Source organism: Eptatretus burgeri, chromosome 5 (assembly GCF_056783735.1).
Source record: "Eptatretus burgeri isolate ZD-2024b chromosome 5, Ebu_testis_v1, whole genome shotgun sequence".
Taxonomy (NCBI): Eukaryota; Metazoa; Chordata; class Myxini; order Myxiniformes; family Myxinidae; genus Eptatretus; species Eptatretus burgeri.
This window is the reverse complement of record NC_140965.1, coordinates 48,855,021-48,875,994: the sequence shown is the minus strand read 5'-3', so window position 1 is coordinate 48,875,994 and position 20,974 is coordinate 48,855,021. Positions and strand designations below refer to the sequence as shown.

General features: G+C 38.7%; 1 protein-coding gene across 6 annotated transcripts in view; it reads left to right on the top strand.

Annotated features, from left to right (window-relative positions):
- Window positions 1–20,974, top strand: part of LOC147026391 (otoferlin-like) — a 241,570-nt gene that overhangs the window by 198,931 nt on the left and 21,665 nt on the right. For 3 of the 6 annotated variants that reach the window (XM_085881790.1, XM_085881794.1, XM_085881792.1), the window contains 8 exons: window positions 576–703; window positions 5,787–5,957; window positions 6,089–6,258; window positions 6,523–6,665; window positions 8,648–8,736; window positions 9,259–9,357; window positions 11,373–11,614; window positions 14,257–14,435. In XM_085881790.1, the coding sequence (XP_085737916.1) occupies window positions 576–703; window positions 5,787–5,957; window positions 6,089–6,258; window positions 6,523–6,665; window positions 8,648–8,736; window positions 9,259–9,357; window positions 11,373–11,614; window positions 14,257–14,435 (1,221 nt within the window). Of the gene's footprint in view, window positions 1–575; window positions 704–5,786; window positions 5,958–6,088; window positions 6,259–6,522; window positions 6,666–8,647; window positions 8,737–9,042; window positions 9,142–9,258; window positions 9,358–11,372; window positions 11,615–14,256; window positions 14,436–20,974 lie in introns of all 6 variants that reach the window. The other 3 variants (XM_085881793.1, XM_085881789.1, XM_085881791.1) reach the window with 1 other exon arrangement.

The following is a 20,974-nucleotide window of genomic DNA, read 5'->3' as shown; positions in this document are numbered from 1 at the left end:
CATTTAATCACATCTTTTGTGGGATTGTCTGAGGGGGGTTGTTTTGCCAAAGTATTTGCTAAACTAGCTGGCCAGGCCTGATGTTCGATTGAAGGTGGCAGGACCTTGTAATTTGATTCAGGGTACCGGTGATATTTGACCTGGTCCACTCTTTGCAAATGACAGTATGGGAACTTTATCATCCACGAACTTAACCTCCATTAAAGGGACGGCACAACTTGTGATGCAACACGGTGAAACACCAATCCGGCACTTTATGGGTGGGTCGTGAATTAAATCCAGATCAGACAGCTCAAAGATAAGTGCCAACCGAGCAGACAAAGCCAGCAATAGGGAGAGGATATCCAAATGCATAATCAAACCTACCAACCTCCCTCTTCCCTCATGCTGGCAGATATTATGGGCAATGCATAATATAAAAACATGAAACTACAGCAATGGCATTGTATTAATTATGCTCAATATCAATTTGTAAATTTGAAGACTTTTAAAACCAAGTGATGCTTTAAGACAACTTCTCCAGCTTGAAATGACTGAGTTGTGATCTATCGATGATTGCATGTTGCCTTTACTAGGCACTGGACTTGCATCCAGCTGACATGAATGGAAAGGCAGATCCCTACATTGTCCTCTCTCTGGGCAATACAGAAATCCGGGATAATGAGAACTACATTCCAAAACAGCTCAACCCCATCTTTGGAAAGTATGTTCCAAATCACTTTTGTTTTTAGAAATTTTCCCACTGCGCTTTATTGCTTTCAATCTATTCAATGTACTCGTAGATGTTGTGAACTGTACGACGAACAAATGACAAATTCTAAATAATTGGATTGATTTTATCTTTGCTCTTCATAGTTAAAGTAAAAACTGGAAACTTTATAGAATCTTGAAAACTTATCAGAATGAAATTCAGGGGGTCCTCACTATATGTCCAAGATATGTTCCAGAAAAGTTGGACGAAACAACGGATAGCGGGGATTTTTTTCCCCATCAGAATTAGTGTAATTAAGAGAGGATGCATTCTACCACTCAGTTTAAGTCCAAGACAACACCACTCATTAAGCCGAGCAATCAAACATATGTATGAAACACACAAAACATAGGGGGGAAAATACAATAAATCAAACAAATTTTAAAACCCAAACCAAAAAAACAGTTTTTATCTTACTTACCATGTCTTTTAACTATTTTATAATGGTCATTTAGTGGTCTTACACCTTCAAAATCTCTAATCATCTCTGTCAAGCTGCCTGCATCAGTCCTTCATCCTTTAAATTATCCTTCCCACTAAGCCACGTGGTTTCCCTCATGGACCCAGGCTCCAGCCTTTGTGCCAGCACACACACTCGTGTCACGAAATACGGCACTCATGCTGCGACCCGCTGCGGTGTCAACATGGGACCTCACAAAGAGCTCCTGCGGTCACCACTACCACGACGGCCATCACACCCGCTTCGGCTGTGCCTGCAGCATAGGCCACATTACCCAAACGGCACGGCATGGCAGCCATCGTCGGTGTTCTTTAAAATAGTTTGAAGTCGGTGGCGGCAGCAAACTAAGATAGCGAGCGATATCGGCTGGTCGTTCACCATTCTTATTTCGTTTCACTATGTCTAATTTGACGTCCAGAGTTAGGCTGCTGCGTTGCTGCTTATGTGCAGGTTCACCCTTTTCATTACCTCCACCACCGGAGGCGAAGAAGGTTATGCTTTCACCCCTTTCTGTCTATTTGTCTGTTTGTTACTTGGCAAAAAAAACAAAAAACATTTTGACAAGTATGTTGATCGCCTCTGTTTGTTACTTGCAAAATCGAAGATTTTTCAAGTATATTGGTTCGTCGATTTTATTTTGTCTGTCTGTCTGTCTGTCTGTCTCTCTGTGTGTTGGGTCACTGAAATAGGTGACCCTTATTGTCAGTAATTCTATCTGCTCGTTTGGATGTTTGTTCGTTTGTCATCAGTATAATTGGTAGTAAACGAGGGCGGATTTTGACCAAACTCGGGTGGTAGGTACATCTTATGACCTAGTGCTTTGGAAATTGTGATGGTTGCTAGGGACGCTTTGGTTCCCTAGCAACAACCGAAAAACCTTCAAAATCGGTACCGTTCACGTGAAATCAATTCCGAAAGCCATTATCCCACGTAGGGTTATGAAATTTGGCACGAATGATCTACAGGTGATGCTCTATTAATTATATTCCAGTTTTTGTGATATATGGAATACTTTACCCGCAGCGCCCCCTACAATTAGGGTACGCGTGAAAATTGGCGAAAATTGAAGGCCCCCTAGCGACTAGGTGAGTGCATCGATATGAATGAAACTTTGCAGGTTCATGGTACTCAATGAGTACTACAACTTTGCCTCAGGACATATTGACCGATTTCACTTAGGTCAGGGGTCAAAGGTCAATTAGTGCAAAAATCGATAATATGCGAGAGCTGGAGGTGCCTTCGTGCCAAATGCTACTCCTTCTCGGGTTATGGTCAGATGGTCATGAAAATTCACACGAATCGTCTGGAATACATTGTGCACAAACGATCGAGCCCGATTTTCGATTTAGATCTTTGTTCACCCACAGCACCCCCTCGAACTTTGGAGATTTCCGATTTCAAACCGCATTTTCGGTACTTTTCATTCAAATGCATACCGAGTAGTTATCAGTCGATGGAACTGGATGAGATTTGATATGCATAATCTTAAGGTGATTCCCTATCCACTATATGACATCCATTTTGCTCTATATCTTATAGTTTCCATGCTCGGCGACCCATCGCCGCCTACCGGCTTGTCTGTCTGTTTGTCTGTCTGTTCGCCACCTACAGGTCACAATTTTCAACCGATACTCACGAAACTTCACGACATGGTAGAGTTTGTGATAAGACAGAAGCCTGTTGTTTTTGAGGTCAAAAGGTCAACATATGCCAAATGTCAACAACTTCGGTGAGATTTCTAAAATCCTCAATTTTCATGTAATTGACTTGAAATTTGAAGAGGATTTATATTTCAGGTCACTGAATTCAACCAGACAATTATTTTTGAGATCAACATAGACCAAAATGTCAACATAGACCCAAGGTCAACATCAAAGGTGGTATTTGTAAAATCCTCAATTTTCAACCAATTGACTTGAAAGTTTAAGAGGATATATATTTCAGGTTACTGAATTCAACTCGCCAATTATTTTGTTGGTCCATATAGGCCAAAAGGTCAACATATTCAAATTCTAAAATTGTCAATTTTCATTCGATTCACTTGAAATTTGAAGAGCAGTTGCATATTTGGTCATTAAATTCAACGACCAATTATTTTTGAGGTCAAATTTGTTTTATAGACTTTGCAAGTATCGTGCTCTGCACGACATCTTCTTGTCTGTGTTTCTTTGTGTGTTTGTCTGTCCGCTCGGCTCCAGCCCAAACCACTGAACCAAACTCCCTGAAATTTTTGCATATTAATGTCACCGACCCTGTGACGGTCTTGCATTGAAGTTTCGTAAAATATGGTCGACTGAAAAGGTCTACTTAGGCCATTAGGCTAATTTGAGCCAAATTTTCTAAAATCCTCACATTTCATCCGATTGAGTTGAAATTTGAATAGGATTTGCATATCAGGTCATTGAATTCAACCACCTATTACGTCTGAGGTTAACATGGGTCAAAAGGTTAACATAGGCCATAAGGTCAACCCAAAATAGGCCAAATTTTTTAATTGTTTCTAAAATTGGCAATTTTCATCCGATTCACTTGAAATTTGAAGACCATTTGGATATGAGGTTGCTGAACTCAACCACATATTAATTTTGAGGTAAACATAGGCCAAATTTATAAAATCCTCAATTTTAATCCCACTGACTTAAAATTTGAAGAACATTTGCATATCAGGTTACTGAATTCATCTACCTATTAATTTTGAAGTGAACATAGGTCAAAATAGGCCAAAAGGCCAATTTGGGCCAAATTTTCTAAAATCCTCAATTATCATCCGATTGATGTGAAACTTGAAAAGGATTTACTTATCACGTCAATGCATTCAACCACGTATTAATTTTGAGGTGAACAAAGGCCAAAAGGTCAAAATAGGCCAAAACATTTTGTTTCGGATGCAGCCCATCAGTGGGATACAAAACATGAACTGTTCCACCTGGCAAAGGTATGCGCTTTACCGAGTGCTGTCCTACTTTGCGCTGTTTTGCCAAGTGCCACTCTGTGAGTGATTTTTCATTTGTTTGTCCGCTGGTGCACAGGATATCTCAAAAAGTTGTTGACGGATCCGGATGAAATTTTGTGGACAGGTTTGATGTGCGACAAGGACGAACTGATTAGATTTTGATGAAGATCCGGATACGGTCTGACGACTAGAATTTTTAAAGTGATTCTTCACCATTGAGAGATTGGGCCAAAAACGATATAGTACTGTACAGCATGATATTTCATAACTGTGTTGGGCCCGATATGTTCTTGTGGATCAGGCATTGCGTGGTGGAGGTATGCGCTCTACCGAGTGCCCTTCTTATTACCAATGTTTACCACTCATTGTTCAACAATTACCGTGGTAATGTACAGAAATATAAAATACATTACAGTACTGTACAGTATGTGGTGGCATTAAGTCCAACAATGCACAGTGTGAGATAGTGTCTCAGAGGGAGAGGATGCAGTGAATTGTGGGGTAGAATGCCTGGTAACTGGTTTTCCAGCCACATGGATGTTCTTGCGGGGAATTGTTGGATCTAAAATGAAAATGTTCCTTTGTAACTTATGGACTTTTATGCAAAACGACAGATAGCGGGGACCTTAAGAAAGTAGAGCGTTCATAGAACACCTTACCCTGTGCATTTTCAGGTGTATAATTCAATTGAAATATAATAACGATTTTAAAAGTCATCTAAAAAAAAAAATTCTGGAAGTTTAGCGCCGTTGATACAGTGTCTTATGCACCACCTTATTTAACATGCCCAAGTACTACGAAACAGAAGGGTTTGGAAAGTGGCAAAACGATGATTTGCGTTCTGCAGTCTTCAAGAATATAATTGATTTTAAATAAAATAGGTATTTTAAAGGTCATAGGAAAACAAAATGCAGAAGTTTACCACTGTTGATGCAGTGTCTTTTACACGACTTAATTTAACACGTCACATTAGTCATTCATGCCTGTTGTTTGTGTCCTTTCTGATATCCTTAAAAACAGTAAGTTTCTGGTTTTCGAATTATTTTCAATTTTGTTTGACTGCCAGACAGGCAGACAGACTAAATCAATTATCTCACTCCTTTCTGCGCTTGGACAATCAGGCCGAATTCAGAGCCAAAGTACTGTTAAACTACAGTTTCGTTTTCCGATTTATGTTCCGATTCATGTTAAAATATATAACATTCAATTTAAATTAAGTTGTTCCTCGATCATAAACCAAGGGCCCATAGACAGAAGACAGAAGAGGGACAGACATCTGTCCTTCTGCCCATAGACAGAAGGACAGACATACAGAAGTGAACCATTTGCTTCACCCCGCTTTTCACTTTGCGTGTGCAAGGTAATGATCTTCAGTATCGCCTGATTGGTATGAATTACAAATTATAATATACATAGCAATGTTATAACACCATCATTATTTCACAAGTACTTCCTCTTGTGGAGCTCATTATTGTGGAAAACATTAGACCCTTCCAAGATCAGACCACAGCTACCACGGTAACACCATAAGACGTCAATGTTGAGGCAAATAGATGTCAAACAGTGGATAGATGTTGCATGACCATTCATGTATTTACAACCAACACATTTTCTTTTGCCAGATCTTTTGACGTGGAGGTAACTTTCCCCATGGAATCACTTCTCTCGGTGGCCATTTATGACTGGGACTTGGTTGGCTCAGATGACCTCATTGGTGAGACCAAGATTGACTTGGAGAACCGCTTTTACACCAAACATCGGTCCACCTGTGGCATCGCTCAGAATTATGCCACGTAAGAATTTGCAGATAGATGGGTGATAATCATAAACCACCTTGTATATCGGACGAGTCCTAATTAAGAGGTGAGATTTTAGAGGCTACTGTATTCTGCAGTAGTTACTGCTCTTATTGTCATCTTGACAGGCAAGGCTATAATGCATGGCGGGACCCAATGAAGCCTTCACAGATTCTAACCAAGCTTTGCCGGGACTACAAGCTGGACGGTCCACACTTTGGCCCAGGGAGACGTGTTAAAGTGGCCAATCGAGTGTTCAGCATTCCCCTTCAGGAGGATGATGAAGAGGAGGAGAATGGTCCGTTTGTTTTATAATCCACTGGAGTATATTACTTAGATAAATTAATGGTATCCTCATGCATCTTATAAAAAATATTCAATGGGTTTCTCATGAGATGTGATTTGTTTGTTTAGATTTGTTTAGCATTTTGATCAAAGTATCTCATGATATCCCATGAGAAATCACATGAGATATTGTAAGGACAGAGCATCACCAACAAATCACATTAGCCATGACTGCACAAGAGGATATTCCCTTTACTAACTCTTGTACCACCTGCAGATATCGATAAGGATCTCAATGAACATCTTTCCCTGAAAGTTATCAAACAGTGGGATGAAATCCCTGCTGTGGGATGCAAACTCGTTCCTGAACACGTGGAGACTCGTCCATTGCACAAGGCAGATAAACCAGGCATTGAGCAGGTGTGGATAAAGTTTGTCTGGACAAAAATAATAATACTAGCATTATTATTATTTGGGTTCCAATACGACAGACGGGAAGACTTTCATTCTTGTTAGGATTATTAGGCTTCCTCGGTGACAGGTGGGAAGCCTATTGTTCTTGTTTGGATTATAATTATTATGAGTCCGCTACCGGTTTCACTGGAGGGGAGTATAGGTTTGCTCTCCCTCTGTCCATCCATCCCATCTGTGGTTTTTCAGACTTTTTTCCCCCAAATCCTTTAATATATTCAGCTGAAACTTGGTACATGGTTTTGTTGTGATAAATTACCGAACAAGTTCGAGTTTCAGGGCATTTCGTCAATTTATCACAGTTAACCCTTTTTAAACTTAGAAAATATCACATATTATACATGGGCCAGTGTTCAGCTGCCCTGACTCCACCCTATTGCTTTACATCCATTGGCTGGACAGCTGGCCTGACTCCACCCAAATAAAATTATGCACTGCCATTGCATGAAGCATCACAGATTGTCAGGCCTGCAGTCTGAGTGGTCCATGACCCAGTGCAATTGGAATGATACCAGGTGTATAACCACAATGAGTTATATATGCACATACGCCATATGCATGTTTTTGCTTCATGTGTGTACATCGGGTTATTACCTCTGCCACCAAAGGGGGAAGGAAGTTTTTTTTGTTTTCACCCCTGTCTGCTTATTTCTGTGCAGAATATCTGAAAAAAGTTGTGGATGGATTTGAATGAAATTTGGTGGACAGGTTGGGTGTGTGACAAGGACAAATTGATTAGATTTTTGGTGAAGATCCGAATCCACATCAGGATACTATAATATTTAAGCGATTCTTCATGATTGAGAGATTTGGGCCAGAAACCATATACTCGTATAGCATGATATCTCAAAAAGTTGTGGATGGATTCAGACAAAACTAGGTGGATGCTCTTCCGCTCTTAGTTAGTTGCTAAGAGAGTTCTTAGTTAGTTCCGGAAGTGTTAGTTGCTCTTCCGCTTACCATTCAAGTTATTATTATATTATTATTATTATTACCATTACTTGTGTAGTCCCCAATGAGCTTTAGCAGAATTGTACAAGGTCATGTCGAGAAGTAATGCCTCCTCTTCTTTTTCCCCAAAACAGGCAAAGATTTTCGAATGAAACAAAGACAGATATTAACAGCAATATTTATTCTACCATAGTGCATATTTATATTCTAACATCATGATAGAACTGTGCGTCCTGCCGACTTATCCAGCTCTTCACGGTCGCCTTTATATCATCGTCGGAAAAAATTGTTCTCCACCAAGGTGTTCCTTAAGTTTGGGGAAGAGTTGAAAATCTGACGGAGCCAAGTCGGTGCTGATGATCCTTTGTGGTGGTACTCCATTGACAGTCTCTTACTTTCAGAATAATAATGGTGTACCCAACTCTCATCTTCAGTCATCTCCATAATCTAATCTCCAGTCAGTCATCCCAACTCTCATTTCCAGCGTTGCATGCTTCCCAACAATGACAATGGACAATATCGTGCTGCCCTCTGCCATCTTGACTTGCGTAGTATTGAGAGATGTAGTGTCAAAATCACAAAGCTTCGCACCTAGGGGCGCAAAGAACTAATGTGCAACTGCGCTTTGTTTCATTGGAATATCTTTACCTGTTTTTGGAGAAAAATAACAAGAGGCATTACTTATCAACATGCCCCATATCGCCATATTGAACATCGACAAAGATCTTAAAGGTATAGATATAAAGTATCGACACAGTATATTTATTTATACTTCCATAAAAAAAAGCTGTGAATGCAATTCATTTGGTTATAAAGATGCACATATACACCAGGAACAACAATAATTCAGTCATAATGATTTGGACTACTGACCATGTCCATTCTACTTGTGCAGAACCATTGTAGATTGAAGTAGGACATGTTGCTGAGCTTTGCACAAGAGATGTTGTAGCAGAAGTTGTTTGTCCTCACTTTGGCAGGGTCGAATTGAAATGTGGGTTGATATATTCCCAAAAGACATGCCCAGTCCTGGCCCCCCTGTTGACATCTCTCCACGAAAGCCGAAAGGGTGAGACGTACTAAGACTGTACTTGTTTCATACCTTAGGAAATTAACCATTGATTGGTAATAATGTTCACTTCAGACCATACTCCTGCATTTTAACTTATATTGACTTCATAGCAATTTACTTTTTTCATTACTCTTTTCTCGTTTACTATTAAAATATCCTTCCTACTCACCATTGCAACAATTATGTTTATCCTTTGACTCGTTCAATGCAACAGGTTTTGGTTGCCAAATTTCCATCTCTTAATCTTAATCCCTCTTTTATTTATTATAATCATACATTTCATTCCCAATTTTACCTCACCAGTTACACCCTTAGAGTCATCATCTGGAATACTTCAGAAGTCACTCTTAGCGACACAAACTTCATCACCGGTGAAGCATCGAGTGACATATACATTCGGGGGTATGTAAACTGCCTCATCCTGATTTTCACTCCATGTTTTCGAATCATATCTGTTTCTCTCTTCCTTCTCCGTCTTCCTTTTCCCTTTCTATCCCACTCTTGCACGCTGCCGCGCAGCTATGAGCTGCGCGTAATTATTTGGAACACGGACGATGTCGTGTTGGAGGACGATGCCTTCATGACGGGAGAGAAGATGTCAGACATTTATGTCAGAGGGTAAAAAAGCATGCCAGGATAGGTGACGAGCCAAAGTTTCCTACTCAGAGCATGCCGCTTGGTGTTGTGTCGAGATCATTACTTTGTTGCATTATATCTTAAGTCTTTGGGCCAGCAACACCATTTTTTCCAAACAAACTATTAAAGATATTCAACACTGTCAGAACCCGACATTCACGGTCTCATTATCTGTGGACCCTGCACATTCGCTTCGTGTATTCGCGGATTTTTTTTCCCCTTACGAATTGCGAACTGCCAGGAAGCTGTCCCCATTTGTCCCCATTGAAACAATGCCCTGACATTCACAGATTCGACATTCGCAGCATTTTTCAGGAACGTATGCTCCGCGAATGGCAGGGTCTGACAGTACATCATTACCTGAAAGTAAACTAATGTTGTAACTGGATTCTGAAACATCCTTTAGCATACGTGAAAAGATACAAAGTTCGAATTCATGAAAATTGTGGACATTTTACTCTCACAAAGATTCGGCAAAAGATAGCCATGAAACATTTTTACATGAAATACTCAAGAATTCATCGAGCACTTTACCCTGTGCAGTCTTGAGACAAAGGATATGGAAGATGTTTTTAAACTTTTGTTTTGCGTTTCCGAGCAGAATCTATATTTCATATGAATGGCATATATAGTATGCGAGTGTGAGCGGTATATTTATTTGGTTGAGATGGCCTAAAATGCCGTAATCCTTTGTCCAAATAATACTAAACTGAAGTTATAGGAAGTGGCAAGATGGTGGTTTACAGTGTCCAAGTATATAATTAAATTGAAATAAAATAGAGGTTTTAAAATCTCTAGGAAAAAAAAGACACTTTTTTCGGAATTTTACTGACATTAATGCAGCTTTTTTTACACCACCTTATTTAACACATTACATTAGTTCTTTATGCCTGGTGTTTGTGTCCTTTATGACGTCCTGAAAAACAGTAAGCTTCCTGTTTGGAATGATTTTCAAATTTGTTTGACTGCCAAACAGGCAGACAGACTAAAGCAATTATCTTAGCCCCTCTGTGCATGCACACTCAGACAAGATTCTGTACAATTTGCCAAATTCAGAGCTAAAGTACTGCTAAAACTGTAGGTTCATGTTCCGATTCATGGCTCGATTCGTGTTCAAAGTAAGTAATTGAATTGAAATTAAGTAGTTCCCCAATCATAGACTGACAACTGCAGACACAGACAAAACCGCACACGTGGGTTAAAAACAGAAGTATATTCTCAGCTCCATTTAAAAGTTTTTCCCAAGGCTTAATGCTCTCCAGTTCCTTTCGTGGAAAAGTTATTTTATTTTTCTTAATACTTCTTTTGCAACGATAGATGCAAACGGAGATAGTAATTTCGTATTCACCAAGCAAAAATCATCAGCGAAAACAAAAATGGACCAAAGAAACGCAACCTGCTGGCAAATGACAGCAAAAGGGTCCGGACTAAATGGTTATTGAACAAACTGCACAGTTTTTGAAGTTTTCAACTCCATGGTTCGAGGAAAGCGAAACCTTTTTCCACCTGAAAATCTTGGCAAGTGAATCTTCACCTTTCAGATATAGGGCCTATTTGGTGGTTATAGGCAAACTTAATTCAAGTGAATTTTCGGCACACTTGAGGAATGAGCTGAATGAATGGCACTGCATGCGATAGATGTGTGGATGATTCGCTTGTGAAGATTTGAATTCGCAGAGAGGTTTCGTGTTGGTAAATGTCAACATTCCAAATGTTAAAGACTGTGGCACTCCATGCACGATCCCTTTCGAGAGGGTGCATCTATTGTAACCATGTCATCACATCAATATTGCTTCCATGCTGCCAGGAGCTCTGAGTGATTCCTTAATGTTGTTGTTTTTCTTGGAAATTGCATGAGTTGCATGCATATAAAACAATAGCATGTCTTCATGAATGTTCTTCATCAACCTCACCCGAGCTTGCTTGCTTTATGATCTATATTGTCTTCCCATTCTGAATTGGTATTCCTCAATCTTCCAAGTTTTGCTTCACTGCAGGTGGCTCAAAGGCCCCCAGGTGGACAAACAAGACACTGATGTGCACTACAGTTCTCTGACCGGCGAGGGCAACTTCAACTGGCGTTTCATCTTCCCATTTGACTACCTGCTTGCTGAAGAGAAAATTATCGTTTCGAAGAAGGAATCGTTATTTTCATGGGATGAAACGGAGTACAAAATCCCGGCACGACTTACGCTACAAGTGTGGGATGCTGACCACTTTTCTTCCGATGATTTCCTGGGTAGGATATTTTCTTTCAATATTTAACTCGTATATGTCAACAATTACTCACCAAAAGGTATATGTAACAGTTAGATGAGGTTCAAAATTGTCTTTCATAGTCAGTATAACCATCAAGTTTATTTGTATAACCATCAAGCTTTGTAAAACTTTTTCATAACTTCACATTGTTCAACACTGACAAACTAAAATCTTATGACTGTATTTATAATTTGGCATGAGTGCATGTGTGTGTGTGTGTGTGTGTGTGTTTGTCTGATGACATGTAATGTGCAATGTAAGGTGTATAAATTATGTTTTCACTGGTGATGTAAGGTAGCATACATACATCTTGTTTTATAATTGAATGTGCAATAAGGGTTACAAATGTATGATAATACATTAAAGCCTCTTGTAAGTTAGGGAAACATCTATAGAGGTAAAGCTATAAAGCTGTTGGTTGAGAGATTAAAAGTGCAATTTCTGGATTGACTGACTGTTTGCGCTGAGGTCATGGATCTACTGATGTGGTCCCACGACCTCGGCTGTGGACCAATGTTTGAATAGGCTCTGGGCACAAAGGGTCCAAATATTGATGAATATAATGGAACCCAGCTGATGCTTGAGGCAGTTGGACAATTTCTCAACCACTCACCAATAACTCAAGTTTTTACATGAGGTGTACAACTTATATACTATGATTAAAATAAACATAAGTGGAGAGTTTTTGAGTGTCAGAAAAAATTAAAGGGAAAAAACTGTGTGTGTTGTTTGTGTTGATTTTCTTGTGAATAGGGTTGGTTAAGTCACTGAAGGACAATGATAAGGCCATCGCATATGGTGTAATACCACATCCTGATAGGTTGCCAGTACTTTGGAGGGCCATCAGCATGAGCCCCATTCCTGGTTATTCTCATAATAAATTTTGACAGGAGTTTGTAATTTGTCCAGGGTGTGAGCAAGAGTTACCTCCTCTTTGCAAAAGACACCATCAGATATATTGTTATGAATCTGGCAGCCATAAGCATTCAACATTCAGGTCCCCATAGCTCAGTTATTTTGATACGTAAATGTGGATAGATAGCTCCCTATCACCTGTGTCTAATGGGAATTAAGTGTACGTGCACTGCGCAGTTATTTGATAGATAGGATTTTTACATCACCTTCACCGACAACAGCACCTTCACTCCATCCTGATGCCATAACACTCGTGGTGAGTAGAGTTCAAAAGGGCCTGGCCACTCTCTCGCCCAATCAGAGAGATGCGAGCGAGTTCTCTGGTGGTTGGCCAATGAGCACAGCCCACGCAGGACAATATTCCTCTCCCTGTTTGAGGGGCGGTCCACCGTGACGCCCCGACACGCCCCCCGACCAATCACAGGGACGACCGATTTCCCCCGGCGAATGAGGGGTGCGGTGACGTGAGACAGATGGATGGATGGCGCGGTCATCGAGTCAGTCTACGCTGAGTCTACGCTGGTTCTTCTGGTGTCATCCTGTCACGGTTCTTCTGGTCTCGTTCTGCCGCTGAGTCTGCGCTGGTCTCATCTTGCCGCTGGGTCTAGTCTGATCTCATCTCGTCGCTGGTCTCATCTTGCCGCTGGCGCTGGTCTGTGTCTGGCTGCCCTGGTCCGTCTTTTGGTGACCGGAGCTCTGGGAAGGGGTGGACGTCCAGCTGCGCACTCGCGGCCAGGTAGCCAGCCGTCCTGACTCCCAGCCAAACTATCCTCCGTGGCTGGAGAGCAGAATAAAGACCATTTGGGTCCATTTCTCTTGGGTGTGTATCTGTGTGTGGGCCCGTCTATAAGTAAGAATTGTTAAGTGCTTTTTGCTGTACATGATTGCATTGTTGAGTCGGATAACTTTGCCCTTTATTTGTCCCCTCCCCCCCCCCCCCCTATTGTAAATAAATATCCATTTGTTTAATGTTTCAGCTTGTTTCTGTCCTTTCCTTCATTGGCTTAGCACGGTGCATGTTGGGAGAATTAAAAAGACCGTTGCTGCAGTAGTTGTGCATTTGGACCGACGGGACCTCGGTAACCATCCGCTCGGGTTACGCACAGGTCGAGCACGGTTATGGCTTGTCCCGTTAGAGCTCTGTCGAAGGTGTGGATTCCTCGGTAGCTCGCCACGTGGGTCTCTAGGTATTTTGAAGATTGGCAAATAACCCTGTCCCACGTGGCTGAATTATTGACGATTCACGGTCCTGTAAGGGACCCGTACCTTCGGAGTTATCCGAGGGTAACGATTTGAATTCCGGGTGTTCGGTGGAGTCGACCCTGCTGCTCCATCTAGCGGTCGTGCTTGCAGCTGATACCCAGCCTACAACAATATAACACCCACCAGCAAATGCTGGCAGGTGTGTGCCTGGCTTCATGTTCCATCTGGTGGATTGTGCACTTACTGATACTCTGGTGTTTCTCAGGCAGGGTGTTGTGATAGTTTATAGTCAGGTCCGGAATGGTACCCAGACAAGACAGCTCAAAGATGTTCCCTGTCAGGCTCAACCATACTTGGTTAAACTGCATGCAGTCAAACCACCCACAGTGGAAATGCATATTCAAATAAATCTGTAATCTTTATTAACAAGATAAAATATATTTTGTTACTATTCCAAGCCTTTTTCATGCCTTTCTCTTCATACCCTTACCATTCACCTCACAGGTTCCATTGAACTGGATCTGAACCGATTTGCACGAGGGGCCAAATCCGCAAAACAATGCTCGTTAAAGAATGTGAAAATGGATGGGTCTGTGCCACTCAACTCCATTTTCAAGCTCAAGCGCATCAAGGGCTGGTGGCCGCTAACCTTCCGCGATGAGAACGATGAGGAGAAGCTGGCGGTACATCCATAATTTGGGGTTTCTGTTTATTCATATTATTATACATCATTTGCATTCATTATTACATTCAAATCTGAAGCATGTCAGAGCATGCAACTCAAGAAGATATCCGTGTTGTTTTTTTATGGGAAGAAATGTAGGGAGGTGGGGGTCGGGGAATGAAGTGGTGGGAGGTGGTAGAGGGAATGGGTGGGAATGAAATAAATCCCTGCTTAGTTCTCAAGCCATGAAAAAGCAAACATGCTGTTATCACCTCTCATCTTTATTTTATTCTATATTTCCAATATAAATGTAAATGGCACGATTGTGTCTGAACGGGGTAAACTTCATAACCACAGTATGTATAATGCTGATTGACACCTCATTTCAGAGTTCTTGGGTCCGGACAGTGCATGGCATGGTTAACAAATATCGATATTTACACAGCTTCAAGTTATGTGCATTTTAGTGTCGAGGTTGCTCATATGGGTGGTGTATAGGCTCAAAGTCGCTGGTTCGTACACTTACTGGAAGTAAAAATAATAATATAACCATCAACTATTCAGTCAATTCCATCAACGAATAATTACCTTTTCATCAATTTACTTCACTGAGAAACCTTAGCATTCTTAACAGTTACTGACTATTATGCTGTCAAAGGAAATTCAAAGCAAACTCCATAAATATTCCACACTCCACTGGGAACGAACTCCTGGTGGGACCGGTTATCTGCTAGTTTAATTCCCAAGGACATCATAATGATCAGAAAAGTTAAAAAAAAACTGATATTACGTATTTATTTTATCGATACATTCCACTTTTATACTGCTGTGGTTTTTTTTTTAAACAAAGATTGAATTTGTTTTGTTTTTTTTAAACAAAGATTGAATTAAGACATGACAGTTCTGAGTTTTGCTTGTGTGATGTCAGACAATTTGAACGATACTTCACCTTTAAATAGCTCTGCCTGCAAGTGAGACCATTTGGTTTTCTGAAATGAAAAAATTCATTCATTTGTTGAAATTAATTTTTTGCTGAAAGTTATTTTCACATTCATTACTTGGAAAATCGAAGATTTTTCTTTAGTCGATTTTGGTTAGTCGATTTATTGTATATTGGTTAGTCGATTTTGATTAGTCGATTTATTGTATATTGGTTAGTCGATTTTGATTAGTCGATTTATTGTATATTGGTTCGTGGATTTTGATTAGTCGATTTATTGTATATTGGTTCGTGGATTTTGATTAGTCTATTTATTGTATATTGGTTCGTCGATTTTAATGAGTTGATTTATTGTATATTGGATCGTTGATTTTGATTATTCGATTTATTACCTTCGCATTCTGCGAAAGGTTATGTTTTGGTCGGCGTGTATTTATTTATTTATTTATTTATTTTTTTGTAATCTTGTGATTCGTATAACTCAAATAGTATTAAACCGAATTGCATGAAATTTGGTGGGATGATTGGTTATTAGCCAGGAAGCATTCGATTAGATTTTGGGATCGTTCGGGTCAAAGTTCAAGGTCAAGGTCACAAAAAGGTCAAAATCGTCTTTTTACGATAACACAGTCAATTTTTATTCAATTTGCATGCAACTAACGCCAGAATGTTCAGAATTCAACGCCTCATCTTGTGATATGCAATATGACACAATGACGCCCATACTCTTGTTACCGGTTAGGGGTCAAAGGTCATGGGGGTCACGACCTTGAAAATAAAGTATTTTTAAAAACAGGAACTTGTGTGTGCTAATACCCCTAAATATAGTATTATACAATGATTGACTTTTGTTGAGGTTGCTACGAGATGACCTTCTCTTGTTGAAACGTTGTATTCACCGAGCTTGCGAGTGAAGACTCGCCAAAACGACGTGAGTTGATTGTTGTTTAGTCCGTAGCCCCCGAAAGTCGGGGGGGGGGTCATGACATTATAGATATGTGGTTTGTGTCATAAGGCCATTCATATGAAACCAGTTCCCCACACTCATACCAAGAACAAAAAAAGTAGTGGCGGCGAAGGTATGCGCTCTATGAGTGTCCGTTCTAGTTGTATATTGGTTAGTCGATTTTGATTAGTAGATTTATTGTATATTGGTTCGTGGATTTTGATTAGTCGATATATTGTATATTGGATCGTCGATTTATTGTATATTGGTTCGTCGATTTTGATTCGTCGATTTATTGTATATTGGTTCGTCAATTTTGATTAGTCGATTTATTGTATATTGGTTCGTCGATTTTAATCCGTCGATTTATTGTATATTGGTTCGTCGATTTTGATTAGTCTATTTATTGTATATTGGTTCGTCGATTTTAATGAGTCGATTTATTGTATATTGGATCGTCGATTTTGATTAGTCGATTTATTGTATATTGGTTAGTCGATTTTGATTAGTCGATTTATTGTATATTGGTTAGTCGATTTTGATTACTCGATTTTATTGTATATTGGTTCGTCGATTTTAATTAGTCGATTTATTGTATATTGGATCGTTGATTTTGTTTAGTCAATTTATTGTATATGGGTTCGTCTTTTAATTAGTCGATTTATTGTATATTAGTTCGTCGATTTTTGGTTATTCGATTTATTGTATATTGGTTCGTCGATTTTGGTTAGTCGATTTATTGTATATTGGTTAGTCGATTTTGATTAGTCGATTTATTGCATATTGGTTCGTCGATTTTGGTTAGTCGATTTATTGTATATTGGTTCGTCGATTTTGATTCGTTGATTTATTGTATAGTGGTTCGTCGATTTTGATTAGTCGATTTATTGTATATTGGATCGTCGATTTTGATTATTCGATTTATTACCTTCGCATTTGTGAAAGGTTATGTTTTGGTCAGCGTGTATTTATTTATTTATTTATTTATTTATTTATTTATTTATTTGTAATCTTGTGATTCGTATAACCCAAAAAGTATTAAACCGAATTGCATGAAATTTGGTGGGATGATTGGTTATTAGCCAGGAAGCATTCGATTAGATTTTGGGATCGTTCAGGTCAAAGGTCAAGGTCACGAAAAGGTCAAAATCGTCTTTTTACGATAGCACGGTCAATTTTTATTCAATTTGCATGCAACTAACGCCAGAATGTTCAGAATTCAACGCCTCATCTTGTGATATGCAATATGACACAATGACGCCCATACTCTTGTTACCGGTTAGGGGTCAAAGGTCAGGGGGGTCACGACCTTGAAAATAAAGTATTTTTAAAAACAGGAACTTGTGTGTGCTAATACCCCTAAATATAGTATTATACAATGATTGACTTTTGTTGAGGTTGCTATGAGATGACCTTCTCTTGTTGAAACGTTGTATTCACCGAGCTTGCGAGTGAAGACTCGCCAAAACGACGTGAGTTGATTGTTGTTTAGTCCGTAGCCCCCGAAAGTCGGGGGTGGGGGTCATGACATTATAGATATGTGGTTTGTGTCATAAGGCCATTCATATGAAACCAGTTCCCCACACTCATACCAAGAACAAAAAAAGTAGTGGCGGCGAAGGTATGCGCTCTATGAGTGCCCGTTCTAGTTGTATATTGGTTAGTCGATTTTGATTAGTAGATTTATTGTATATTGGTTCGTGGATTTTGATTAGTCGATATATTGTATATTGGATCGTCGATTTATTGTATATTGGTTCGTCGATTTTGATTCGTCGATTTATTGTATATTGGTTCGTCAATTTTGATTAGTCGATTTATTGTATATTGGTTCGTCGATTTTAATCCGTCGATTTATTGTATATTGGTTCGTCGATTTTGATTAGTCTATTTATTGTATATTGGTTCGTCGATTTTAATGAGTCGATTTATTGTATATTGGATCGTCGATTTTGATTAGTCGATTTATTGTATATTGGTTAGTCGATTTTGATTAGTCGATTTATTGTATATTGGTTAGTCGATTTTGATTACTCGATTTTATTGTATATTGGTTCGTCGATTTTAATTAGTCGATTTATTGTATATTGGATCGTTGATTTTGTTTAGTCAATTTATTGTATATGGGTTCGTCTTTTAATTAGTCGATTTATTGTATATTAGTTCGTCGATTTTTGGTTAGTCGATTTATTGTATATTGGTTCGTCGATTTTGGTTAGTCGATTTATTGTATATTGGTTCGTCGATTTTGATTAGTCGATTTATTGCATATTGGTTCGTCGATTTTGGTTAGTCAATTTATTGTATATTGGTTCGTCGATTTTGATTCGTTGATTTATTGTATAGTGGTTCGTCGATTTTGATTAGTCGATTTATTGTATATTGGTTAGTCGATTTTGATTAGTCGATTTATTGTATATTGGTTCGTGGATTTTGATTAGTCGATTTATTGTATATTGGTTAGTCGATTTTGATTAGTCGATTTATTGTATATTGGTTCGTGGATCTTGATTAGTCGATTTATTGTATATTGGATCGTCGATTTATTGTATATTGGTTCGTTGATTTTAATCCGTCGATTTATTGTATATTGGTCCGTCGATTTTGATTAGTCTATTTATTGTATATTGTTTCGTCGATTTTAATGAGTCGATTTATTGTATATTGGTTAGTCGATTTTGATTAGTCGATTTATTGTATATTGGTTCGTCGATGTTGATTAGTCGATTTATTGTCTATTGGATCGTCAATTTTGAATAGTCGATTTATTGTATATTGGTTAGTCGATTTTGATTAGTCGATTTATTGTATATTGGTTAGTCGATTTTGATTACTCGATTTTATTGTATATTGGTTCGTCGATTTTAATTACTCGATTTTATTGTATATTGGTTCGTCGATTTTAATTAGTCGATTTATTGTATATTGGATCGTTGATTTTGTTTAGTCAATTTATTGTATATGGGTTCGTCTTTTAATTAGTCGATTTATTGTATATTAGTTCGTCGATTTTTGGTTAGTCGATTTATTGTATATTGGTTCGTCGATTTTGGTTAGTCGATTTATTGTATATTGGTTCGTCGATTTTGATTAGTCGATTTATTGCATATTGGTTCGTCGATTTTGGTTAGTCAATTTATTGTATATTGGTTCGTCGATTTTGATTCGTTGATTTATTGTATAGTGGTTCGTCGATTTTGATTAGTCGATTTATTGTATATTGGATCGTCGATTAAGATTATTCGATTTATTACCTTCGCATTCTGTGAAAGGTTATGTTTTGGTCGGCGTGTATTTATTTATTTATTTATTTATTTATTTATTTGTAATCTTGTGATTCGTATAACCCAAAAAGTATTAAACCGAATTGCATGAAATTTGGTGGGATGATTGGTTATTGGCCAGGAAGCATTCGATTAGATTTTGGGATCGTTCAGGTCAAAGGTCAAGGTCACGAAAAGGTCAAAATCGTCTTTTTACGATAGCACGGTCAATTTTTATTCAATTTGCATGCAACTAACGCCAAAATGTTCAGAATTCAACGCCTCATCTCGTGATATGCAATATGACACAATGATGCCCATACTCTTGTTACCGGTTAGGGGTCAAAGGTCAGGGGGGTCACAACCTTGAAAATAAAGTATTTTTAAAAACAGGAACTTGTGTGTGCTAATACCCCTAAATATAGTATTATACAATGATTGACTTTTGTTGAGGTTGCTAAGAGATTACCTTCTCTTGTTGAAACGTTGTATTCACCGAGCTTGCGAGTGAAGACTCGCCAAAACGACGTGAGTTGATTGTTGTTTAGTCCGTAGCCCCCGAAAGTCGGGGGGGGGGGGTCATGACATTATAGATATGTGGTTTGTGTCATAAGGCCATTCATATGAAACCAGTTCCCCACACTCATACCAAGAACAAAAAAAGTAGTGGCGGTGAAGGTATGCGCTCTATGAGTGCCCGTTCTAGTTGTATATTGGTTAGTCGATTTTGATTAGTCGATTTATTGTATATTGGTTAGTCGATTTTGATTAGTCGATTTATTGTATATTGGTTCGTGGATTTTGATTAGTCGATTTATTGTATATTGGTTAGTCGATTTTGATTAGTCGATTTATTGTATATTGGTTCGTGGATCTTGATTAGTCGATTTATTGTATATTGGATCGTCGATTTATTGTATATTGGTTCGTTGATTTTAATCCGTCGATTTATTGTATATTGGTCCGTCGATTTTGATTAGTCTATTTATTGTATATTGGTTCGTCGATTTTAATGAGTCGATTTATTGTATATTGGTTAGTCGATTTTGATTAGTCGATTTATTGTATATTGGTTCGTCGATGTTGATTAGTCGATTTATTGTCTATTGGATCGTCAATTTTGAATAGTCGATTTATTGTATATTGGTTCGTTGATTTTGATTCGTCGATTTATTGTATATTGGTTCGTCGATTTTGATTCGTCGATTTATTGTATATTGGATAGTCGATTTTGATTAGTCGATTTATTAACCTCCACCATCTTCGAAGATGGATGGAGGTTACTGTTTTCACCCCTTTCTGTTTGTTTGTTTGTTTGTTTGTGTGTTTGTTTGCTTGTTTGTTTGTTTGTTTGTGAACAGTATTACGGAAAAAACTCCTCGACGGATTTCGATGAAACTTGGTGGGGC